Source organism: Sinohyriopsis cumingii, chromosome 1 (assembly GCF_028554795.1).
Source record: "Sinohyriopsis cumingii isolate HCF-2022 chromosome 1, ASM2855479v2, whole genome shotgun sequence".
Taxonomy (NCBI): Eukaryota; Metazoa; Mollusca; class Bivalvia; order Unionida; family Unionidae; genus Sinohyriopsis; species Sinohyriopsis cumingii.
In genome coordinates, this window is record NC_142961.1 from 107,881,554 (window position 1) to 107,905,487 (window position 23,934).

Sequence of the window (23,934 nt, forward strand, 5' to 3'; positions counted from 1 at the left end):
CGGGATTGTTTTTCTCCTTCCCGCATTTTGATATTAGATTTGGGGTTTGTATGCGTGCATGTACGTTGTATGGATAGTAGATTGATTTTATTTTCCTCTTCCCGTGTGTGGATGGTATATTTGGGATTTATTTTCCCCCCTTCTGTGTGGATGCAAGATTTTCGTTTTTCTTTTTCTTTCTCCCTTTCGTGTGTTGACAGTAACTTTTGGGGTTTGTATGCGTTCTCGTACGTTTATGTGAATAGTAGATATCGTGTTTGTATGCGTTCGCGAACGTTTGTGTGGATAGTATATTTGGGGTTTGTTTTCCCTCACTTATGTGTTCATAGTATATTTTGGGTGTGTTGTCCCTCCCAGTTGTGTGGATAGCAGATTTAATTTTTTTTTCTCTTCCATCTGTGTTGATAGTATATTTTGGGTTTGCTTTTTCTCCTTCCCCCTGTGGTGTGCTTGTGTGTGTGTGTTTGTGTGTGTATATGTGTGTGTGTGTGTGTGTGTGTGTGTGTGTGTGTGTGTGTGTGTGGCGGTGTGTGCGGACTCTTACGTTTGTGTATATGTTTGTGTGCACGCATACGTTTGGTATGCATTTGTGTGTATGTGTGCGAGCGTACGTTTGTTTGTGTGTATTATTGGTTTTTGTTTATTCCTATAAAAAAACTTTTTTCAATCAAATTAATTTCACTTACATACATTCAGTAGCGCATATTCAAATCAGCTACCTGCAACACTGTTGCCATTATTCCCATAGTGACCAATACAGTGACGTCGTTGAAGCTGGAAATTGTTGGACTATAAATATAAATTTGAGTATTTCCAAAGGTTGTAGCTATAAATAGGTAAGAGGGTTTTTAAACAGGAACGTCAGACAAATTGAGGCCATACATATAGTGGGTTTTCCAAAGAAATTTCCCACAAGTTGTAGCTAAAAATAAATGCTAGATTTTTCCAAAGGAATTACTTAGCAGTGGTGACTATAAATATATACTTGCGTTTTTCCACATAGTTTTATGGCAATGTAAGAGTTACTCTATTTTGTGAGATTTGTCTCCTTCTCTTAAATTTTAAGCTAACACATAACCACTATACAAACCCAATACTCCCATGATCAATTCATCTTGACGCCAGTGTGACATATTACATTTTCCATGTTCAATTCCCCTTGACGCTATAGTGGCCTATTCAATTTCCTCATGTTAAATTCCCCTACACGATATAGTGACCTATGACTTTCATTAACCCTAGACGCTATATTGGCTCTCGACCTTTTTAGGGATATGTTAAGAGAGCTGCTGATTAAAGAAGAAAAGGAGGAGAAGGAGGATGAAGAGGATAGAATAAGAATGGGGAAATGGAATGAAAAGATAGAAAAGGAACAGGAGATTGAGACGAGAAAGAAAGAGGAAGAGATAAAGGAAAAACAGGATTAGGAAAAAGACGAAAAATGAAGAAGACAACAGCAATAATAAATTTGGTGGATGAAAAGGAGACACTAAAAGAAGACAAAAAACAAAGGATCTTTTCAGGGCCACTGATATGCTCCGAAAAGATTTGAGTTCTTGCCTAAAACAAGTGTTTTAGTGTTATACATGTGTCTAAGTAAGATAGCACGTGTTCAGGGCAGCCACTTGCAACATTGTTGCCAATAACCAGTACCATGACGTCAGCCCACCAGTTCCATTCTTATTGTCCCTATACAGTCCCAATACCTTTTGTGCCTCTATATCCATCACTTGTTAAAATTCCCCATGTTAAATTCCCATTGTCCCTACACGTTCCCAGGCTGTTTACCTTATATATTCTCATTTGCCGTATGGTATCCCACATTACTACTGTCCAAATTCGTAGTATAAAGATACTGTAACTCATCATATCTACTTATTGTGGGTTCGAGCACCCTTTAACAACCTTATAAAAATATAAAATCCTTACAACATACATTTTCAAATATGATGTTGTATGTATATAAAAATTAAGCAAATTTATATTTCAATTTAAAAATATGCGTTTTCATATTTACAATTTAGTTCACTTTTTTCAAAGTAAAATATTTGATATCACGAATATATGCGTTCCTCAGGAGCTTATGACTGCATGGTCAATTAGGGGAACTTTTCAAAGGAAACATCACTGATGCTGCTTAAATGACCTTTAGTATTCCTGTATATTATCATTCACATGATTGCATTCTAATTTTGGCTGTTCATTATGCTTTCTCTCCCACTTTAACAATGATCTTAAAAGATAAGAATTTCGAATCAGATAGATTACGAGTTAGTAATTATACTAATGCTGAGTTGTGGATGGAGAAGGATACTAATTGCCTCTCGCGTTAAATAAATGCAATCTAAAATAGGCTTTGTAAGAATAAATTCATGCCGAAAAGATGAATCCATGCTCCATTTGAAGTAAAACAACAACCTCTTTAGGTTATCACAAATGTCATTTTCAATGTGTACATTTGTCTCAAACTCAATGAATGTGCTACAAATTCTAATTTACCTAAAACGTGGAGTTTATTTTCATATTAATAAATAGTAAATAATCACAATAGGATATTTTGGATGTAATTGGAAGCAAAATCTTAGCTATCGTATTGGAAAGAAAAGTTTATCAAAAAGCACTTGTTAACCTCTACAAACTACTACATTTCAAGGGAAGTATGCACCTTGATTTGTTAAGCCATTCTTTGAATGAGCATCCCAGAAAAGGACGTAAAGAAGTGTCCGTAAAACCCTGCATGCATTAGAAAAGCTTTGATGAATATATTGTCATTTTCAGACAGAATTGCAGGAATTGACAGCGCCCCAACCATTCGACCACTAGCAATGTCCCCCGAAAAAAGACGTGTTAGTTCTTTGTCACCATTCATTAAGGTGATATGCACTGGGAAACCTCCTCCCCGTGTCATCACGGTGACAGAAATCATGTACATGCCCTTTACAGGAGCACGGAAAACACCTAGGGCAGGGTCGTAACCATTTCCCTCATTCATGTCTACTTTGTCTAGCTTCAGAACTTCACCATTTTGGATGGTCGTGTGGTCAGAAAGCTTTGCAATAAATCCAACTGGAGACATAGCTGAAAATATGAAAAAAATCCTTTATGGCACTTCCGTTTCATACTACGTACATATATCTGGACATTACAGTTGTAAGGAAAGAGGTATTGAGCTATACTTACACAGGAAAGAATATTAAATTGAGAGAAGCCAAAGTAGAAAATACTGACTCTCAACATGAGTCATTTTAATATAAAGTGGTAACACTCTTCATACGAATATCTAATTAGAAGAAGTAACTTATATGAGAAGATTTACAAACAATATCCAGGTTAGAAAGCAGCAGCAAAACCTTGCTGCTGATTGATATGTATTATCCTTGCCCGCATCTACACCTTCACCTCTCTGTCTACTGGATGTGGATTGAGATTGTAAGCTCTGTAATACATCTTCATTGTTATCTAAGGTCATATCACATTAATTTTAAAGAAAAGTTTGATAATTTGAGCAACAAAACGCACGTATACTATTTGTTATTGTCGACGCATACTTGTACGTTTCCTTCTGAATACCACATCACTTAATGATTACATAAAAGCAATAGCAAAATACAAAGCCAATGTAGTGAAAAACACCATTTGAATGATACAGTTTTCATGCTATAAGCCTCTTTCCCAAAACGAAAAGTACATATGTGGGTATGTACGCGGTGGCCAGAAACGGCATACTTTTCTATGATTTCACTCTTTTAAAAAAAGATAGATATCAATACTACTGTGTCTTTGATCTCTGCAATTGATTGTCTTCTGGAAGAAAGTTCTAATGACTCAAACTGACTAGTGCTTATGTGTGAAAATCAAAACAATGAAAAAAACAGAACCGATTTAGTGAAAATGAGAAAGTGACGAAAACGGTTCTCTATAGATCCTCTCCCGACCTAACACATAAATAGTGTTCAAAACATTATGTCGGATTTCACTGATTTTAAGGCTTGAAGAAGTAACAAGAACCCACAAGGAGCTCGGAAAAGTCTTAGTGGTGTTTCAAGGAAAGGCAGACTAATCAGTGTGTGAAGTTATTGGAGACTAACCTTGATTCGTCATTCTCTGTAGCTGTGCATATCTTAGAGTCAGTAGTTGCACGTCATTCTCCAATAGTAAACGTCGTTCTCTCTCTTCTGCTAGACGAAGCCTGACAGCGTTGATATCACCATTACTCGCTCTGTCCAGCAAATAGCCGCTTGTCTCTCCATCTTTAGAACAACTTACTTTGCATAAAAGGATGACGATCAAGAAATGTTTCATCCTAAAAATAAACGATAAAGCTCGTAAACTGAAAATGCTTTACCAAAACGTTAAGATCCAGCTATTCGGCTGTGTAAAAGGGGGAGCTTTTTATACCAGTTGTGTATGCGCATGTGTAAAAGCATTTGAATAGCAATTGGTAGATTTCAAATGACGTATGAACGTTAATTGCTGACTTAATTGTTGTGCGAGTTTCACACGTTTGTAATTCAAGAAAAGCGGTAGTAGTCCGTTTTCCGGAACAAACTTTTCAACGACATTTGCGTCTGCTTAACCAAAATGATTATCACCTCTCAATGAGTCTATTATGTATATTGATAGACTAAAATAAATTTGAAACTTCATAGAAGGTTGCAACGACGCAGACTACCTCAGCGCAGGTTGTAGTGTATATATCTATTTCTAAATATTTTCAAATCTGAAAGGGACTATACTTTGTTTTTTACAAAGCTGATACCTAGCAGATGTGACGGTTCCCGTGGCCATGTGGTTAGAGCGTCCGCCTCGAATTCGGGAGGTCGCCGGTTCGAACCTCGGCGGAGTCGTGCTAACAACTTATAAAAAAAATACTTGCAGCTGCCTCGCCAGGCTCTCAGCATTAAGAGGTTAGTGCTAGGACTAGCTGGCCTGGTGTCAGGATAATGTGACTAGGTGGGATATAATGCTACATGTCTGTGGCATGATGTCCCAGTGCTATACATTTTTATAATGGCCCCGAGTAGCCGAGTGGTCTAAAGCGCTCTCCGTTACGGATCACTGCCATCTCACCTCGTTCTGCGTGGGTTCGAGTGTCAGATTCGGCCAATGTAGGTATGTGAGAAAGCCTGTCAGAAGCTTCTCGTGGGTCGGTGGTTCTTTCCGGGAGTTTTCCCGGGTTCTTCCTCCACCATTAATACTAGCCGCCATATATAGCCTATCTTATGCAGAAAAATGGCGTTAAACTCTGCAACAACAACAACAGCTCTATAAAGTGTCACATTGCATACTTGTTTGCAATATTACTTAAAAACTGTTAAACCTACGTTAAAACTCCAAATCACACACACACATAACTAGCAGAATTCATCTGAAACAAAATTCGTTAGCGCATTTGCGATGGAAAATGCACAACACATACAGACACACACACAGATATATATATATATATATATATATATATATATATATATATATATATATATATATATATATATATATATATATATATATATATATATATATGTGTGTGTGTGTGTGTGTGTGTGTGTGTGTGTGTTTGTGTGTGCGTGCGTGTGTGTGCGGGGGTGTGTGACAGTTAAACTGACAAACAACAATGGAAAACTGGTGTGAAACCAGCAGAACTGCCTTCGGAAACTACAGATTAATGTATCAAGGACACAAAACCACAACAAAACAATTGCACAAACGAAAATATAACAAAACAAAAAAAGGCAAGCACGTACTATACAATGTGTACCTTGTGTTTAATGTAAATAGGTAAATTAATTACAAAATAATCGTTGCACGATGTTGAGTGTGTTAGTACGTTTAACTTCTAATAAGTCAAGAGAGGCTAAAATAACTTGTTGTAGTCAACCGGTTCTTTTAGGTTCTTTTGCCGTGCCAGAACTTAAAAGTAAAATCATTTAGCGTCGTTTTTTGTTGTGTTTTCTTCAATGTCTTTCGTATAAGTGTTATTTTGTACCTTTGTGCCCATGAAACAGGAATCTGTAGATTACGAAAGCATTTGGACTAGTATCGCACCGGTTTTTCACTGCCGTTTTTTCAGTTTTTCTGTGATATCGATTATTGCCCTAACTGACATGTTCGTTTTGATTCAGTGCCACCCCAATCTGATTCGTTGGTTTTAATTAAAAATAGAACAAAATTTCATGGTCTTCAAATATTTTCAGAAGTAAATATGATATGCCAGTCTGCAGTTGCACACACATGGGGAGTAAAATAATCTTGATATAATGGCAAGTTTTGGAATTGGTTGCTTTTGGCCCTAAGTCAGATTCAAGTGAAAATCGTACAGATAAAAGAGGTTTCTCGCTGGTTGCTAGACATGTATTTGAATCTTAAACATGACAGCTTGTACAAAAGAAAAGTGACTATTGAGAGGCCAGAGGTTACCTATTTTTGTGGCCGATAGACATTATGGCTAAAAACGCAGTTTCAAGCTAATTGTCGAAAATGATATAAAATTATGCATTTGCACACAATGCATTTTTGTACAAGTCTGGCTTTTAATTTACAACATCGTTTGAATGATATTTGTATTTACCTTATGTGTAGATGATCAACATCCATCATCCATTTTATTCCTCCTGTATGAGAAAGACAAGGATATGAAGTACAATTTACATATAGAAATTGCAAACCCATACATATATAAATAGAAAACCATTCTGTATGTGAAATCTTGATAGTTTTTGGTAGGGGTAGATGGGTCACTCATATATACTCTAACTCATTATAATGTATGAGATAGACAAGACAATTATCCAATTTGAGAACAAGGATAGATTTTACATCAAATATATGAACCGTTATATGACGACGTAATCAAAGCTGTGCAGTCATGTTATCTGCGAAGTAACCCAGAGTGATATTTTTGACTTCATTCATTTATGTTTTTTGCTTTGTTAGTTATCCATCAAAAATACCAAACAATGGAAAATATTTAAATTTTAACTTATAGTTTTGCTTAGGCTTCCTGCAAAAACTGTTGCAGCGGACATCATACATTTTCTGTAGACTTCGGGGTCCTTCCGTCCACATGTGTATTGGAATTCCTTCTCTAGCAAGTGCTGAACAAATTCTTCGTCATATATATTATGAAGATATACATCAAGAACAATATCAAAATTATTGATAACATGCGACCAAATTAGATTTCTCACTCTTTGTGTTTTTAACAAAGGTTATGCAGATGAGAAATACAATTAGCTAACGAGGTATTGCAATGTTGACTTTTATGATGTATTATATTGCATGGAGTGACCGGAAACCTGGTTAAAATTTTGACTGGTATAAGTTCTTTGTTTGACCTAGGTATCTGCACTAAATGGTGGGTTTAATAAAATTCTGCATATTTTGAGTCTTTGAAATGATATATCGGTAAAGAATATGTGCTTGCAGCGATTTTTCTCATATTTATTTATGGTGTGTCATACAATGTGCTTCCATTCCTTCTTTGCCGGGATGTCTTATTTTGTACAGAAATATAAATAAAGTTTTTGAAGTCGTACTTGTGCAGAATTATATATAAATCAAATTTGTTTAATACGGACACTGCTGCAAAAAAGGTATACAATCTCACTAAAACATATTCCTTTAGACAACGTATTCTCAGGCATATAACTTACACTGCAAAGGAAACACATTTTTCGTTTACAACTTTCAGTACAAGCATGATTTCGCTCATTGAAGACATGGTCTTGCGTAAGAAATATTGAATGTGCTTAACATATAGATGCTGAAATGCTTCTAAACTTTTAATGTCTTTCAATCGAATGTTTGACGGAACCTGGAAAAAATAAAGCGCTGTTGGAATAAGAATTGTACTGAATAAACTTGCAGTGATTCAGGGTTTAAATTTACATTCCGTTTTCCCAATCCCAAAAAGGGAATACATCAATGATCTTCCTCTTGCACATGACGTTTCAACATTTGCTGCGCCGCTCATGTCAGAGATTATAGCGATTCCATCGTGTCCGGTAGTTTGGGAAATCGGAATAAAGTTTGGGACAATTTTCCACTTGAAACTGCAGTCTCTCCTTTGCCGCTTATGCTTGAATATGTCAATGCAACTATTATGTTCGTTGATTTAAATATTCCAGTTCACTGAGCACAAGTGGGCGCTATCGAATTTTGCTGGCAAGTGTGTGGGTGTTATTATAATGGTGATATCAGCTAACGCATGGTTTCCATAAGAAATTGATCCTACGGTTATTACTGATTTGGGATCTCCCAAAACTTTAACATATCATTGATGAATACCATGTGAAGACGCGTGAAAAGCACTCTGCCTTGGCGAACACCTTGCCTGATTGATATAGGCTCAGATCTAGTGCCATTTATGGTTACTATGCTATAGATATTAGAGTATGATTTCACAATTACAAGGATGCGTTTGTCATAAGTTTCCCATAAGGCAAGCTTGATCTAAAGGCCCTCTTGCCATATAGTGTCAAACGCCTTCCTTATGTCCAACAATGCATCATAGTCTTTGAAACTAATTCCGGTTTAGCGAAGATAGCCTAATGTAAAAGTTAAACGATGCCGTTATGCAACTCAATCCCTTTTGGAAGCCATGATGTTGACTATTAAAATATGGCATTTTGTATTGTACCATCTATTAAGTCTAAACGAGAAATATATTAAAAACAGTTGGTAAAACCAGGTGGTAACAATACAGCTAGTCAGGGTCACATGTACAACTTTTTACGCCTTTGTAGACTGGAACAATTCTGCCAACTTTCCAGTCAAATGGTATGCATTAGTTTAGTATCTCATTGCATAGATTTGTAATAATTCCCATCAGTTTCGACATCCATATCTTTATGCTCGTTTTGTACATTTAAAAACGGAATGTTTAAGAGCGGTTTATTGATTCATTATAAGGCTAGAGAATAAAGCATTTTCTGTGTCTATAGGTATTTAAAGTATCTGGCAAGCAAGTTAGTTATCTCTTGTGGTTTGGATGCCGTTTCTCCATCAAAAGTTTAGAGATCTAACTATGTCAAGCAAAATATTACAAATATTTCCTAACTTTACTGTCTCTTTTAATGCAATTTAATGGTAAGTTTGTTGCTATGTTGAATGCATATAAACGAGTAAAAGATTTTAAAACATATTTGCGTAGTTATTTTGATATTTTAAACAACATTGAAAATTGCACTTTCAATTATCAATAGAAAAGTTAAAGTTCTTAAGGTTACTGCAATATATGTGATGTATCAAATTCATATGCATTTTTAACTTGTTTTCTGTTCAAAGCATATACTCAAAGCTGGACATTTATTTCGTTCAGAATATGTTACTATTACAGAGAAAACTAAGCCTAAACTATGCATTTTTTAATAATATAAACTAAAATTACCTGTTATTTTGATCGTCTTTTTAAATTTTATGTTTCTGTTCGTTGGTGATTCAAGTAAAAGCAAACCATTTACCGTCCTCAAATATCATTTAAAACATATTAAGAAGTGAAATAATGTATCATTATGCAGCTTCTAACAAATTAAGAGCAACGTACACAAAACAAGTGATAATACTCAAGGCATCCAGTTCAAACGTAAGAGTCAAAACGTCAATGCATGTGCTTTATTCGGAACATATATAGAAATAATAAATAACAATCAATTGACAAAGAAGACCACATCTGTACAAGCAGAAACATTAAGGTCAACATTACGATATTATTTAGAGGGCAAGACATGTTTGGAAAGTCAGTTAGGATGATATGTTCTGACTGATTACGTAGAGCGCTGTTTTGTGCTCTTTTGATAATATATGCTCAGTGTCTTTGAAATAAAAGCTGACCATTGCACCCACACACACACACACACACACACACACCTTCTAAAGCAAGCAGTGCAATTGCCAGTAATTCATTACCATGGTCGTACCAAAACGTTCGGGTTCTGTTTTCTCTGTTAGTTGATGTTTAAGACAAATTTGTGACTAACACGACATGGAAGGACTACCGCAACATAATTCATGATCCAAACTGATAAGACTTCTACAATTGTTAGCCAGTTAGGATGAATAACGTTCTGTTAGGGAGGTGAGGCGGGGAGTTGGTTCCCGATAAGAAACGGTATTTAAACAATTGCTACTCACTCGTAAACCAATCCAGTACAGGTTTGGAAAAATAAATAATAGGTCTTAAAATCTTTCCGTAAAATAAGGTATAATAGTATTTGCTGATTATCATGATAACTGATTATTTTCTTCTCCGGCTTCGTGGGTATTTTAAAAATCATTGCCCGTCGAAACACCTGTCCACCAGTCTGTACATGAATGTTGCCGTTTCATGCAATCGCTGTACACGCTTCTCTTTCTATGTCATGTCCAATGAAAATTGATAATATATTAATCACACGTTCTGATATAGTGCAGAGTTCACGAAATATGCACAAATGTGAAAATCTTCTCATCCTAATCTGTCATCCTTCCATTCCATCGGTCAATCATTTCAACTTGACAGTAAAGTTATCTAAGAACACTTGTGAACTTGTAGAAGCTCGGCTGCCTGCTGTTCCACAGTACGTGAGTCGGCAGTTTAGAATTATCCGTCCGTGTTAACATGTGAGATTCGAGACCACATCTTTCGGCCGATCTTCAAGAAAGTCTTAATCGTTGAAAGGCTTCTTAAAAGGTCCTGAACGTTGTGATTAAGCGTCCTTAGGAAGGTTCAACAGCTTATCATTCACCAGACACAAGCAGTCAAAACATAACCAGATTTGCACACAAATAGTACGTCTCTCCATATACATGAGTCACCACATGATGATGCAAAGTTAAAACAAATTTTGAAGTGTCAAACTGAGTTTCTAACTTCAATTACTGCAATTTATTAAAGGTTGATATGATCAGTCATTCTCTTTGGTTTCCGCGTGATAAATAAAATCATTTGTGTTACATTCGTAAAGAATTAATGAAGCGTTTTTGATTAATTTAATACCTGTCTTTCTAAGGCTAGCAGAGATATAACTGATTAATTCATCACATAAAATTTGTTTATGACGAACACATGACCTGAGTAAGTTGAATATAAATTAACAAATAGTGTCTCAGAACCGACATGCCCGATCATAGGTATGTGAATGAAAGAGGTAACCAAAGTGAAAGTAATTATAAGACAGATCTTTACATTTAAAGTAATTACAAGACAGATCTTTACATTTAAAGTAATTACAAGACAGATCGTTACATTTAAAGTAATCACAAGACAGATCTTTCCATTTAAAGTAATTACAAAACAGATCTTTACATTTAAAGTAATTACAAAACAGATCTTTACATTTAAAGTAATTATAAGACAGATCTTTACATTTAAAGTAATTACAAGACAGATCTTTACATTTAAAGTAATTGCAAGACAGATCTTTACATTTAAAGTAATTACAAGACAGATCTTTACATTTAAAGTAATTACAAGACAGATCTTTATATTTAAAGTAATCACAAGACAGATCTTTACATTTAAAGTAATCACAAGACAGATCTTTACATTTAAAGTGATCACAAGACAGATCTTTACATTTAAAGTAATTACAAGACAGCTCTTTACATGATTTAATTTAATGTCCCTTAATGACATTCATATGTACTTTGATCATTATGTGGGGCATAAGACAAATTAATCGCTTTTCAACATTGTATGTCAACTGAGATATTGTCAGGAGTAGGTTGAATGTATGTAAAGTTTATATTACGTTGCCATTTTGTATCATGTTGCACTGCAGCTTCTGCAAAAACAGATGCAAAATACAGGGAAAATACGGTTTGCTCCTTTCATGATACTTTTAGGAAGTAGCATTTTATATAGATTACCAAGAGATAATGTTTGTATAATTCACATTCGGAGAGCCAATTTGTATTACAGCTAGTGTAGTTAAGATGTGTGCCGGATGATCTGTGCGTCATTAAGTTATTTATCGAGTTATTATAACATTTATTGTACCTATCTTCTAAAGAACATGCTGTGCTAGGTCAAGTAGAGTTTCACGCGCGAATAGCCAACCACTGTATTTAGAACCAGTATATGCCATGTTGACTAAACTATTTGGTTTTTACCCAAATCTAATACGTCGTCTTACTGTGTCCTTGCCTTTGTGTACAACAGTTAAATTGTTTGCAAATTCTTCACTGTGAACATACGACAGTTTCATATGGAAGAGATGTGATCGACAAGCATGAACTACATGGCTTACTTCACAATGGGGTGAAATGTTCTTTATTTACAAACTCATACAATAAAATTGTTTTATTCAAGTTCCAATATGCATTAGTCCTTTGAGAAAGGTAACAAATTATCGGTATCGGACCACTAAATTATTTACAGCCAGGTAACCAGTATACTGGAGGGTGTGGGGAAAAATACAAAAGAGAGTACTAAATAGTTTGAGATGCACACACTGGTTAGTAAATATGTTCAATACTTGTCATTATACATTTCATAACTTCAGTCTTTGTGCTATAGTCGCCAACCAAATATTTAATTTAACATTAATATCCGGTATTTAATTTCATACTGTCTAAATTGCATACGGATTCTTGGTTCGATGTTATTTTACTAGGCACAGACCAGGTATCCCTCTATTTAGCAGCATCTTTCTTCAATACTGCACAAATACTCTAACCCTAATGAGTGTAAGCATGTGTGATGTTTTTATGTTGTATGCCAGTCTGATGGAGCAATTCAGAAAATATATATATATATATATATATATATATATATATATATATATATATATATATATATATATAAAGTTCTATGGGAATCATTGCATATGGACTCTTGGTGCGATGCTATGTTACTAGGTACAGTCTAGGTATCACTGTCTTTAGCAGTACGAGGAGCACAAATCTAATGAGACTCACCTTTTTGTTATACCTGTAACAATTCTCCCACTCTAATGAGTGGAAGTATGTGTGATTTTGCATGTCAATCTAATGAAGAAATCATATATATATATATATATATATATATATATATATATATATATATATATATATATATATATATATAATTAAATTATATGGGAAATGAATTTGTGGACTCTTCCTACAGAATAGGACTTTAATCAACCAATTCATCAACATCCCCATTCGAGTACAGGTATGGAAGAGACACAGTATCGATGGCAATCAGTTATACAGAATTACGCCAGCCACTTACTTGACTAAACATCGATGACATCACTAAATTTGAAATTCCTTGCCTTCTTATCATCGGTGCATTTATATTGACCCAAAATTACAGCGATACCTATTCCTTGACAATTTGTGATAAAGTTCGGGGATAAAAAGATTTAGCACATTAAGCCTGCGTGCCAACTTGATGCGTGTTGAGGTCCTACTCCACTTCCGAGCTCTGTACCGTTTAAATTGTTTATGATACACCAAAGTGCGCGGTATTAAAGGTAAGTTAACAGATGTAGCTCTACAATGATACCAAATAATGAAATATTGTTTACTCGCTTTACAAAATACAGCGGGAAAGACCGAATTTTTGAGACCCTATTTCTTTAGGACAAAAGTTACCGGTTATCAGAACCATTTTAAACATTTTGGCCTGAGATCTAAAGCAGATGGGTACGAACTACACAAAGTCAGGTTAACCTTTGCACAAAGTGGAATAAATTTTAGATTTGGAGTAAAAAGTGTCCAGGACACGAAAATCATGGATCCGATTCGCCAAGAAAGAAGTCCAATTTTTTTTTTCTAAACATGTGTGAGCGAAACAGCAAATTGAAAATAACATCTTTTATACATCTATGTATCCGCATAAATGAAAATCACCCGGAAGCAAACGTGTTTGGAATTTTGAGAAGTAAGTTAAAAAATGTGTTTCCTACCCCCATTCCAGGCGCAAAATGCAAAGAATCTCTAGAAGTTAAACGTCTCCGATACACGCGAGAATCTAGTTACACGAGCCTAGCACTAAACGCTTCTGCACCAGTATATTCTGCCACTTCCAAAGTATACAAAATAAATGTATACCTTTATCGCCTATGCACAAATAGTGTATACGACTTTACAATATAGGCAGTCCATTCTTCTGACAGAGGAGACAAGAGAGTACAACGAAATAATTAAAATATATTGGTATCAGTTACTTGTGCAGACCTTAAGCATATTCTGGCTTGGAATAGAACTATCTCAGTCACACGAGATTCTGGCTGAGTGAGATTACGCACTGGTCAAAATAGGTCAACCAACATGCCCATTAAAAAGTCGCGTGTGCCTACTGGTATAGTGGTTAATCAATTATAGCGATAGACTAATAATTATATTAACGTTTAGCTGTGGAGGGTGAGGACAATATGTCACAGAATTATGCAAAGAAATAACTTGGTTTTGCCTTAGAACTATTTGACTATTTCTCGTTGTACATGCGTACAACGTTATCTAGGGTAAATACGTGTTTTTTCCAGGTAAGCGACTGCATTAACATGTACCTCGCCAGAAATTACTTGTGACGAAGTAACATTACTAACATGATATGCACGTGCATTTTACCCTGACTTTTGCTCACACTCCTATGGATTTAAGCAAGATCAATTTCTAACACCGACACTGGTCGTTCTGGATCACGTCAAGGAGTGTACGCTCTCCATTGTTCTCCAGCCATAGGGGTAAGTGTTAAATTTACATTTTCATTTGATATGCGAAGCTTATTCGGTTTGTAATGTCTTATCGCGTAATAATGCATTTATTACAACACAGATTTGAACTTTGAATTACAAGTCACTATTAGAGGTTAAAGTATTATAATATATCTAGAGATTATACAGAAACTAGTATTATGACCAATTTGGTTTTATTATAGCTGATTGTGTCTGTCGCTGTGATTGTGGCCATGATTCTGATTATGTCTGTCGCTCTGATTGTGTCTGTCGCTGTGACTGTGACTGTCACTGTGATTATGACTGTGAATATGACTAGAGCTGTATGAAGTTGTCTAAAGTTGTTTAGAGCTGTCTAGAGTTTCCAGAGTATTTAAGGCTGCGTGCTGTCGATACGTATGTATGTACGTATGTCTGTGCCACGGACGTAGACGTAGCAAACTAAAAAGGGTGCTGTATGCTGTCTGTACATTTGATGGATCCATAAAGGGTGCGAGCGGACAATAAGAGTGTGGGCCAACCCAAGGAATCGTGCGACTGTACAAGGGGTCTAGAAGCATACGTTTGGATCAATTGTTGTTCCAATTGCATTTTTATATTCATAAGATCATTTTGAATCTTCGTTGTGTTCAGAAGATCATTTTGAATCTTTGTTGTGTTCAGAAGATTATTTTGAATCTTAGTTGAGTTCATAAGATTAGTTTGAATCTTAGTTGTGTTCATAAGATTATTTTGAATCTTAATAAGAGTTCATATTCTAGATTATGTGAATCTCTCTTATGGTGTAAAATACTGTTTGAAGCGTATCTGCAGTCCATGAGGTTTCTTGGATCTGTACTTCATATTGATTTAATATTTTGGTCTATTTTCAATGTGTGAATGTTGTGTAGAGTGATCTGAGTCAATCGTATGTTGAGAGCGTGAGAGAATCATTGTATTTTTACATCATATATTTATCTTTATTAATTCATTTCATAAATTTCCATCTTTCTCACATTGTGTTTGTCTTATTCATTTAGTCCAAAAACCCACTCGATTTCTATTCTGCGACACAATGAAAGTTATCCGAATTCTAATTTAACTAAAATATGAAGTTTCTTTTCATATTTGTTAACTATTTATTATGATATAAATGTTTTGGGCGAAATTTGAAGTGAAATGTATTTATAGTACGGGAAACAAAAACGTTGCTCAATTGCACATATAAATTTAGATAAACTCCAACCTTTAAGGTTGATTATAAACCAGGATTTATTAAGCCATTCGTTGAATAAGTACACCAGTAAAAGACGTAAAATGATGTCCATAAACTCCTGCCTGCGATAAAAAAGCTTTGATGAATATATTATCATTTTCAGACAGAACTGCAGGAACTGACAGCGCCCCAACCATTCGACCACTAACAACGTCCCCTGCGTAAAGACGTGTCAGTTCTTTGTCGCCATTCATTAAAACGATATGCACTGGATAACCTTCCCGAGTCATCGCGGTGATAGAAAGCATGTACATGCCCCTTAGAGGAGCACGGAATACACCGAGGGCGGGGTTGTAACCATTTCCCTCATTCATGTCCACTTTGTCTAGCTTCAGAACTTCGCCATTTTGGATAGTCGTGTGATTAGAAAGCTTTGCAACAAATCCAACTGGAGACATAGCTGAAAATACAAAGAAATGAAAATCTCTATAACTTCTTCATAATACGACAGCATTCGTAAGGAAGGACTCTAAAAGCCATACGTATGAAATAAAATGTATACTGACTCTCTACATGGGGCGCTTTAACAGAAAGTGGCAACATTCTTTATGGGAATATTTAATTCGAAGAATAATTTAGTATGAAACGATTTAAATAAAAAGTACGTTAAAATATTAAGGAAAATTGTATTGTTGATCATACATGTATCATCCGTAACAACATTTCCACCCACAGTTCTCCATCTCCTGGCAGGGATTTGCAATTCTAGACTCTATAGCATATCTTCAAATAATCCAAAGTCATATCACTTTAATTTCAATAAAAACAAAAGGAACAGGTTAGATTAATTTTAAACATTAAGCACGCATACTCACGCGCAGATGGGCGCTATTTGGTAGTATCCAAGTGTATATTTTCATATTTCTCATGGATAACAAATCTCGAAATGATTAATGATGTGGTAAGCTTGGTAACAATGCAAATAACCAACAAGAGAAATGGGTCTGGTGAAATTTCCGTACGTGTAGTACAGGAACGATATGACTAAACATATTTATATTTCCATTCCAAAAGATTTCATTTCGCAACATAACTATAATGATGAAAAACTGCATACGTATGTAATGGAGCTGAAATGACGAAAGGAACAAACCCGGCTTTATAAAGTCACTACTTGAATGATATCACTTTGTAAAGACAATCCTCGCTTCCAATAAGAAACATATATCTGTCGGTATAAACCGGTTGGTCATAAGCATCACAATCTCCTTTGATTTTACTAGGATGAAGAGAAGACTTAAATATCTGATTAATAATTTTTCTTTCTTCTCTGCAAATGATCACCGTCTGCAAAGAAGTTCTAACGACGCAAACATAACTAGTGCTTATAGACGGAATTAATAAACTATGAACAATCACCAGTTGAAGACCACTTTGCTATAGATCCCCTCCACACCTAACACATAAATAAGATGTTCAAAAACTTCATGTTAGATCTCGTTGGTATAAAAACTGTAAGTATGTATTGTAATCCGTGAGGAACACGGAATATTGTTAGTTCTTTTAAGGAAAGGCAGACTACTGGATGTGCGCAGTTATTGGAAACTAACCTTGATTCATCATTCTCTGCAGCTGTGCGTATCTTAGAGTCAGTAGTTGCACGTCATTCTCCAATAGTAAACGTCGTTCTCTCTCTTCCGCAAGACGAAGCCTGACAGCGTTGATATCACCATCACTCGCGCCATCCAATAAATAGCCGCTTGTCTCTCCATCTTTGGAACAACTTACTTTGCATAAAAGGATGATGATCAAAAAATGTTTCATCCTGATAATGAACGATACAAATGGTATACTGAACCTGCTTCGTCAGAAGGATAACGCTATGTTAGATGGTGTCGGGATGTAGGAGGTTCTTTTTATACCATTTTAAGATTGCATAGTGTGACGTGTTAAAGTTTTTGCTAACAATTGGTTGATTACAAATGACGTATGCATATAATGTTGTTTACCAACTAAATTATTTTCCGAATATTGTCAAAAGGTTTTAAATTTATCTTATCACCAAAGTTATGTTCTATCCGTAAATCAAGGCGAGACCTATTGAAGAAGAGAGTGGTAGTATTCCTTAACATACGTGCCATGGACATTTCTCAACGGAAAATGAGTATATTACTGAATTTATTTTAGTTACTTTTAAACTGTATGGAACACTACGACGACGTTAATTGATTCAGCGCATGTTTTCACACGTGTATCTTTATCCATCACGATGTTCCAGACTGAAATCGTCACTGATTTTATGTTATTTTTTGTACATAGTTTATAAGGTTCAAATGGAGCAATATAAAACACAACATTCGTGGTGCATGCATGATGGAAAATAGACCACACGCACATCGATATCGCAAATTACAGTGTTTCGAAATGCACCGGGTCTATGAGAGATTGATTTTGACAAGCAAAGATTACAGCAGAAACCACCAAGACAAAAGATGGTGAAGTGTGTCAGAGAAACTGGCCAAACGCTTGTTGAACAAATCTTTCACGGGCATTTTCTGTCTCACTTAAATGTTCATCACCTGGAAATGAGTCTATTACGTATCTGAATATATTTTAATTAATTTTAAACTGTATAGAAGGCTGCAACGAAGCAAATTGATTCAGATTACGTGATCATATATGTATCTTCATCCATATGATCAAGACTGAAGAAACAATAATTTACAATGATGATAAAGTTCAAACTTAACAGGATTCAAAATAACATTTGTAGTGCACACGTAATGGAATAAGGACCACACACACACATCGATATATCAATCTGATTAAAATAAGATCTCTCCTATATATGTGAAGATTTGACGGCGACCGCTTAGGGGTCATCTTCTGGTGACCTTTGCAGTAGCCAATAGAAAACTCAGCTTTCAGAAATATGAAAGTGAATCAAATTTTTCGGCACACATGCTTTTCAGTCGTACCTCTCAGTCTCCAAAATGTGAAGATATAAGACTTATTCCGACTCACTGATAAATTTAGCCATTGGGTAATGATACAGGTCACAAGACATGGACCCTTAAGCGGATGCTGACAGATCTGCAGGTAAGACACTGGAGATCTGATAATAATCAGACTAATGTCTCTCTCTCTCTCTCTCTCTCTCTCTCTCTCTCTCTCTCTATATATATATATATATATATATATATATATATATATATATATATATAGATAGATAGATAGATAGATAGATAGATAGACAGACAGACAGACAGACAGATATCGTTCGAAGTGCACTGAGTCATTGCGAATTTGATTTTGTCTAGGAAACATTATAATGGATAGTATCATGGCAAAGCACGGTGCAGCATGTAAGAGAAAGTGGCCAAGTGATTTTGATATCGATACGAAAGGAGTTAACGTTAACTTATACATTGCAATTAGGCACCAAACATATTTCCGTTTAACGTTCTTTCAGCTGGTTCATTTAACTACCCTAAACAAAGGAAATGTGTTACGTTATCGCAGTGATACAGATAGATGACTCTCAAAACGTTTTCAGGATAACATCCATTATACAATGTAAAATCCTAACAGTTAAAATAACGTGATTATACAATTAAGAATCAGAAAATATGTAGATATTAGCGTTTAATGGTACCTAGGGTAATAAAGGCTAATTGTGCCAACTGAACATAAAGTTCTACAAATGTTAGTGACAAGAATTGTGCAAATATCACTGAGAGCTCTGAGGCGCGTCAATTCAATACGTTTCGTTCGCTCTTATGATTTCGAAGTTTCAATTTTAATTGCGCGCTACTTTATTCAGGACAACGACACGAAAATGGTGGCCAGGGACGATAAGTGTTTTGCAGTGAGGGCTCTTGAAATGTGTTTAGTACATCAGTCGGATTTAGGCAGATACATCATCCTGTTTAGTTTTTCGGTCTCCACCTATTACAGGATTGAAACAAATAAACATAAAAAAATCGTGTTTCTCATCAAATGGTGCTGCTATGAGTTTTTTGTTCGTTACTAAACTGGAGAAAGCGCTAGTTGTTATCGTGCTTTTGCATATCTCGTATATTTAATCGCTATATAAACACGCACATTTTGATTAATGGGTGGGAATAGTTTCTCTATGATAACGATGTCTCTCCGAATTTGTGGTATGCAGTTGTACTATGATTTGGTTCTTTGGATAAAAGAATGTTAGTGCTCTGGATGACTCAGTGGTAGTCCAGTGTTGCTCAGTGCTTTTCAAATCTGAAGGGAATCTGAAGGAAAGTCAGTATGAATAGGGTTTTTAATATTTCCCTTGTTTTGTGCTGTAAAAGGGCGTCCCAATGTTCCATTTTCGGCTTTCTATGGCATCATCCTGAATTTGTCTGTATTAGTTCAATTTAACTTTGAGACAATACATTAGGTCGATGTTCTGAATGGAATGTTTTGGGTAGCAGCAGGGTGGGAGCTAGTATTGATATTAAAATGTTTGGTTTAGAATAATTATACATCATGATATAGTATTTTATTTATTCTGTTCTTGAATCCAAGAAATTCAAGGTTAAGTTTTGAAAATTATGCTGAAAACATGACAGATTGGTAGAATTCGTTTACTTTATTAATACAATCGTTAGATTTTCTTTTCCATTGAGTGGCTTCATTTCAATGTATCTAATAACAAGAAGCCATTGGCGGCTACAAGGCTGACTTCCAGTTTACCGATAAATATGTTTGCTGGCGAGTGAGCCACCTTTGTTCTCATTGCAATACTGTTAATATGCAGATGGTATTTTCCACTGAATCCGTAGTTATTTAGTTTAAGTAATAGTTTCAACAGTTTGACAAGATGGCAAGTTCGTTCTTTCTTCGCGTATAGAATTCGGAATGCTTCTTCGTATATTGTTATTCCCTGATCATGTGCGATACTTGTGTACATGGAGATTACATTATTTAAAATCAAAATATAATTATGTGGCAACGTTTTGAGGCTTTTACTTTTAAAAAGAAATCAGCTGTGTTATGAAGATGAAAGGGGTGTGTTCAGACTTGGGTTGTCATTTTGAAATTCGAGATATTTAAACATTTATTTTCTCCTTGGGGTGATCAGTTCCAGAAATTATTGATATTCCAGGATTTAATAGTTGACGTACATTTAGATTCAGGTAAAATAAATACCTGCTCTTGAATTCAGGAGAATATTTTTGTTGATGTTTTTTTTATGTTTTGTTTTCATCTGAGTGTTGGCCCTTTTCACACATGTTATTAACTATTATTGATATAAGTCATACAACATTTGTATGTTCTTCGGTTGGGTCATTGTAAAATTCTTTGTTGATTCTTTTCATCTTTCTGTTTAACGTTTAACTCAGATAGCCAATCTGTGTTCATTACTTCGACAGCTTTTTTGTCTTATGATGTACTGATAATGAGTTGGAGACCATTCTGTCTTATTTATTACAATGCTGTATGTTAGAATTGGAGTTTTTGACTCATTTCAATCAATATTTTCTTCGGAAAAAGTTATCGCTTTATCAGAAAGTACTCGTTCTGTTACAGCTTTTTGCTTTGTAGTACATTTGCCTTAATGTCTCAATTTCTGGCTGAATTCATCAGTATCTTTAAGAAGTTATCCCCTATTGTTGGTCTATTGTAGGCGAATTCTCTTTTTCGCTAGCGTTTTTCTTTTCTACTGTGTTCATGACTGTTTTATAATTGATTGCAGTTCTATTTATTATTGACGTCATCAAATTGTACTGTTGTTAATGTCTCTCTCTTTTATATGACAATGTTATATCAAAATTGCAGTGTCACATTTATGGACAGCAACGTCCTTGATTGTTGATTTTAATATTGATGCATGTTGACTTAACCTTGATTGCAATTATCAAGCAATAGTTGAACCCTCCAAATAAAGAGTAAAGACTTTGAAAAGGAAAGTTAATTTGGTCACCGTTGTTGAACATTACATTCCAGTTTGTTGGGGCTAGTTATAAACATACACCTTTAAGGTTTACAAATATATTCAGAAGTGAGTGTAACTTATCAACCTGCAGCTGTAAACACATGGTATGCATAGTAAACATGACAATTTATCACCCTGTATTTGTAAACACATGGATAGCAAAGTAAACGTGATATATGGAGCATCGTTAAGATATCAAATTCATAAATTTATAAATTCTCAGCCCAAGTACTTGGCATGTTTTATTAAGGACATAAAAATAAATAATAAAAACCTTGAACCAACCGACAGGGATAAAGTTGATTTTAAAACAGAAGCTATACAATCACCATTGCAGAGTATTCCATGTCTCTAACCTGAAGAACAGACTGAACAATAACGTCGAAATTACAATATCAACCATACCTTCACATGTTACATCTATTTGTGTAGGGGGGGGGAGGGGAGGGGGGAGGGAACATTATAACTTTGTCTGAATTAATGCGTTATGTTCTTTTATCAATCGATAAACAATATTATGCAATGTAAAAGCATCTGCAAACTTTTGAGGATTGGTAATGCTTACTATGAAACAGGACGCCTTAAATTCTTTAAAGATAGAAAATATAGTAGTATATGCTTATAAGATAATCGCTTTATGGTGGTCTAGTAGTTAGAGCGTCCGCCTCGGAAGTGGGAGGTCGTGGGTTCGATTCCTGGCCGAGTCATACCAAGACTTACAAAAATGGTACTAACAGCTGCCTCGCTTGGCGCTCAGCACTAAGAGGTTAGTGTTAGGACTTGTCGGCCTTTTGTCAGGATAATGTGACTGTGTGGGACAACATGCTACATGTATGCTAGACATCACTATAAACTGCCACATTGCAGACATCATAGCGATATGACTGAAAAATTGTTAAAACTACGTTAAACATCAAAATCACAGACACACACACACATCACATGAAAGCAGGATAAATATATTGAAACAAGTTAGATTTCCCATCTACTTTTATCTCGCGTGAATCAAATGTAAAAGGTGTAAGCATAATATTTCATGGCAATTTAGGATTTATATTACATAATGAAAGAACTTAGATGGGTGGCAATATATTAACATAGATGGATGGCAATATATTTCGAATTTACTTAAATTTAGAAAACAATAGGAAAACACTTATTGACTTACATGCCCTAATTCAGATGATCCTAATTGTATTGGAAACATTGGAAGAAACAGTTTAAAAATTTAACACCCAATTAGTATTTTATGTAAAGACTTCCATTTAGTATTGCATATGTAAATGTTAATAAAGCAAACGTTTGAGAAAGTTTGAAACAAAAAATAATTATGATCATTACATAGTTGACATTATCGGGTCAGTAATCCCATTTAAGAAGATTCACATTGCGCTGGTATAACAGAGTAAAGCAATCTAAATTAGATTTTTTTAAATCATTTTTGAATATCTAATAAATTTAGTAAATGGCAAAAATTGCATCATGTACAGGTCGGATCACTCGATTAATATTTTTGAACTACATCAGTTTAAAGGTCGGATCACTCGAGTAATACTCTTGAACTACATTAGGTTAAAGGTCGGATCACTCGAGTAATACTCTTGAACTACATCAGGTTAAAGGTCGGTTCACTCGAGTAATACTCTTGAACTAGAATGCAATAACTTTACATACGGGAAATGATTCTGACAATGTAATCAAAGTATCGTAAAAGGTCCAGATTAAGCCCCAAAAGTGAAGGATACAAATAACAGACTAAATAGGCAATGCGTATTACCTATTAATAATCTTGATGAAATAAATGCTGTAAATATGGCATATATGCAGTTTATTATAGTTCATAATTTGTATGCGAATGGTAGAGAAATTAATGAAAGGAAGAACCGCGCTTCAAAATTTAAGAATCAATAAGTTACAAGGGAATGCAGTTAGAAGTAGAGAGCAGTGGATTGAAGAAAGATGAAAAACCATCCAAAGATGTTTGTGCCCTAGAAAATGTAAACTTTATAAATATTACGATTAGTTTGATAGAGAAATCAGAACGAAATTTAATTTGATAGAAAACAATCTTTTCATGAAATTATTATTTTATACAGTAAACTTTATTCAGAACTAATAGACATGTTTGATGTGTA

The 23,934-nt window shown here is 35.0% G+C and overlaps 3 protein-coding genes across 3 annotated transcripts in view; 1 reads left to right on the plus strand and 2 right to left on the minus strand.

Annotated features, from left to right (window-relative positions):
- Nucleotides 1–2,494: 2,494 nt before the first annotated feature.
- LOC149807551 (complement C1q-like protein 4) lies at nucleotides 2,495–15,724 on the minus strand. Its single transcript, XM_089967613.1, has 4 exons — nucleotides 13,875–15,724; nucleotides 6,569–6,611; nucleotides 4,089–4,303; nucleotides 2,495–3,078 (listed from the first exon to the last, which is right to left on the minus strand). Exons 2-4 carry the CDS (start codon nucleotides 6,595–6,597, stop codon nucleotides 2,675–2,677), a joined length of 648 nt encoding a protein of 215 aa, XP_089823739.1. The 5' UTR covers nucleotides 6,598–6,611; nucleotides 13,875–15,724; the 3' UTR covers nucleotides 2,495–2,674.
- A 147-nt stretch (nucleotides 15,725–15,871) lies between these two features.
- LOC149807552 (complement C1q tumor necrosis factor-related protein 3-like) lies at nucleotides 15,872–17,731 on the minus strand. The gene is made up of 2 exons (XM_089967626.1): nucleotides 17,451–17,731; nucleotides 15,872–16,300 (listed from the first exon to the last, which is right to left on the minus strand). Exons 1-2 carry the CDS (start codon nucleotides 17,662–17,664, stop codon nucleotides 15,900–15,902), a joined length of 615 nt encoding a protein of 204 aa, XP_089823752.1. The 5' UTR covers nucleotides 17,665–17,731; the 3' UTR covers nucleotides 15,872–15,899.
- A 1,175-nt stretch (nucleotides 17,732–18,906) lies between these two features.
- LOC149807553 (uncharacterized) overlaps nucleotides 18,907–23,934 on the plus strand; it is a 61,988-nt gene continuing 56,960 nt past the window's right edge. The window contains exon 1 of the mRNA XM_089967635.1: nucleotides 18,907–18,939. Coding sequence (XP_089823761.1) covers nucleotides 18,922–18,939 — 18 coding nt within the window. The 5' untranslated portion in view covers nucleotides 18,907–18,921. The remainder of the gene's footprint in view (nucleotides 18,940–23,934) is intronic.

Coding starts and splice junctions, on each gene's coding strand:
- LOC149807552 (XM_089967626.1), bottom strand. CDS start 17,664: ATGAAACATTTTTTGATCATCATCCTTTTATGCAAAGTAAGTTGTTCC. Junction 16,301..17,450: donor GCAGAGAATGATGAATCAAG/GTTAGTTTCCAA, acceptor TTGTATTTTCAG/CTATGTCTCCAGTTGGATTT.
- LOC149807551 (XM_089967613.1), bottom strand. CDS start 6,597: ATGATGGATGTTGATCATCTACACATAAG. Junction 4,304..6,568: donor GTTGATCATCTACACATAAG/GTAAATACAAAT, acceptor GTTTATTTTTAG/GATGAAACATTTCTTGATCG. Junction 3,079..4,088: donor ACAGAGAATGACGAATCAAG/GTTAGTCTCCAA, acceptor TCATATTTTCAG/CTATGTCTCCAGTTGGATTT.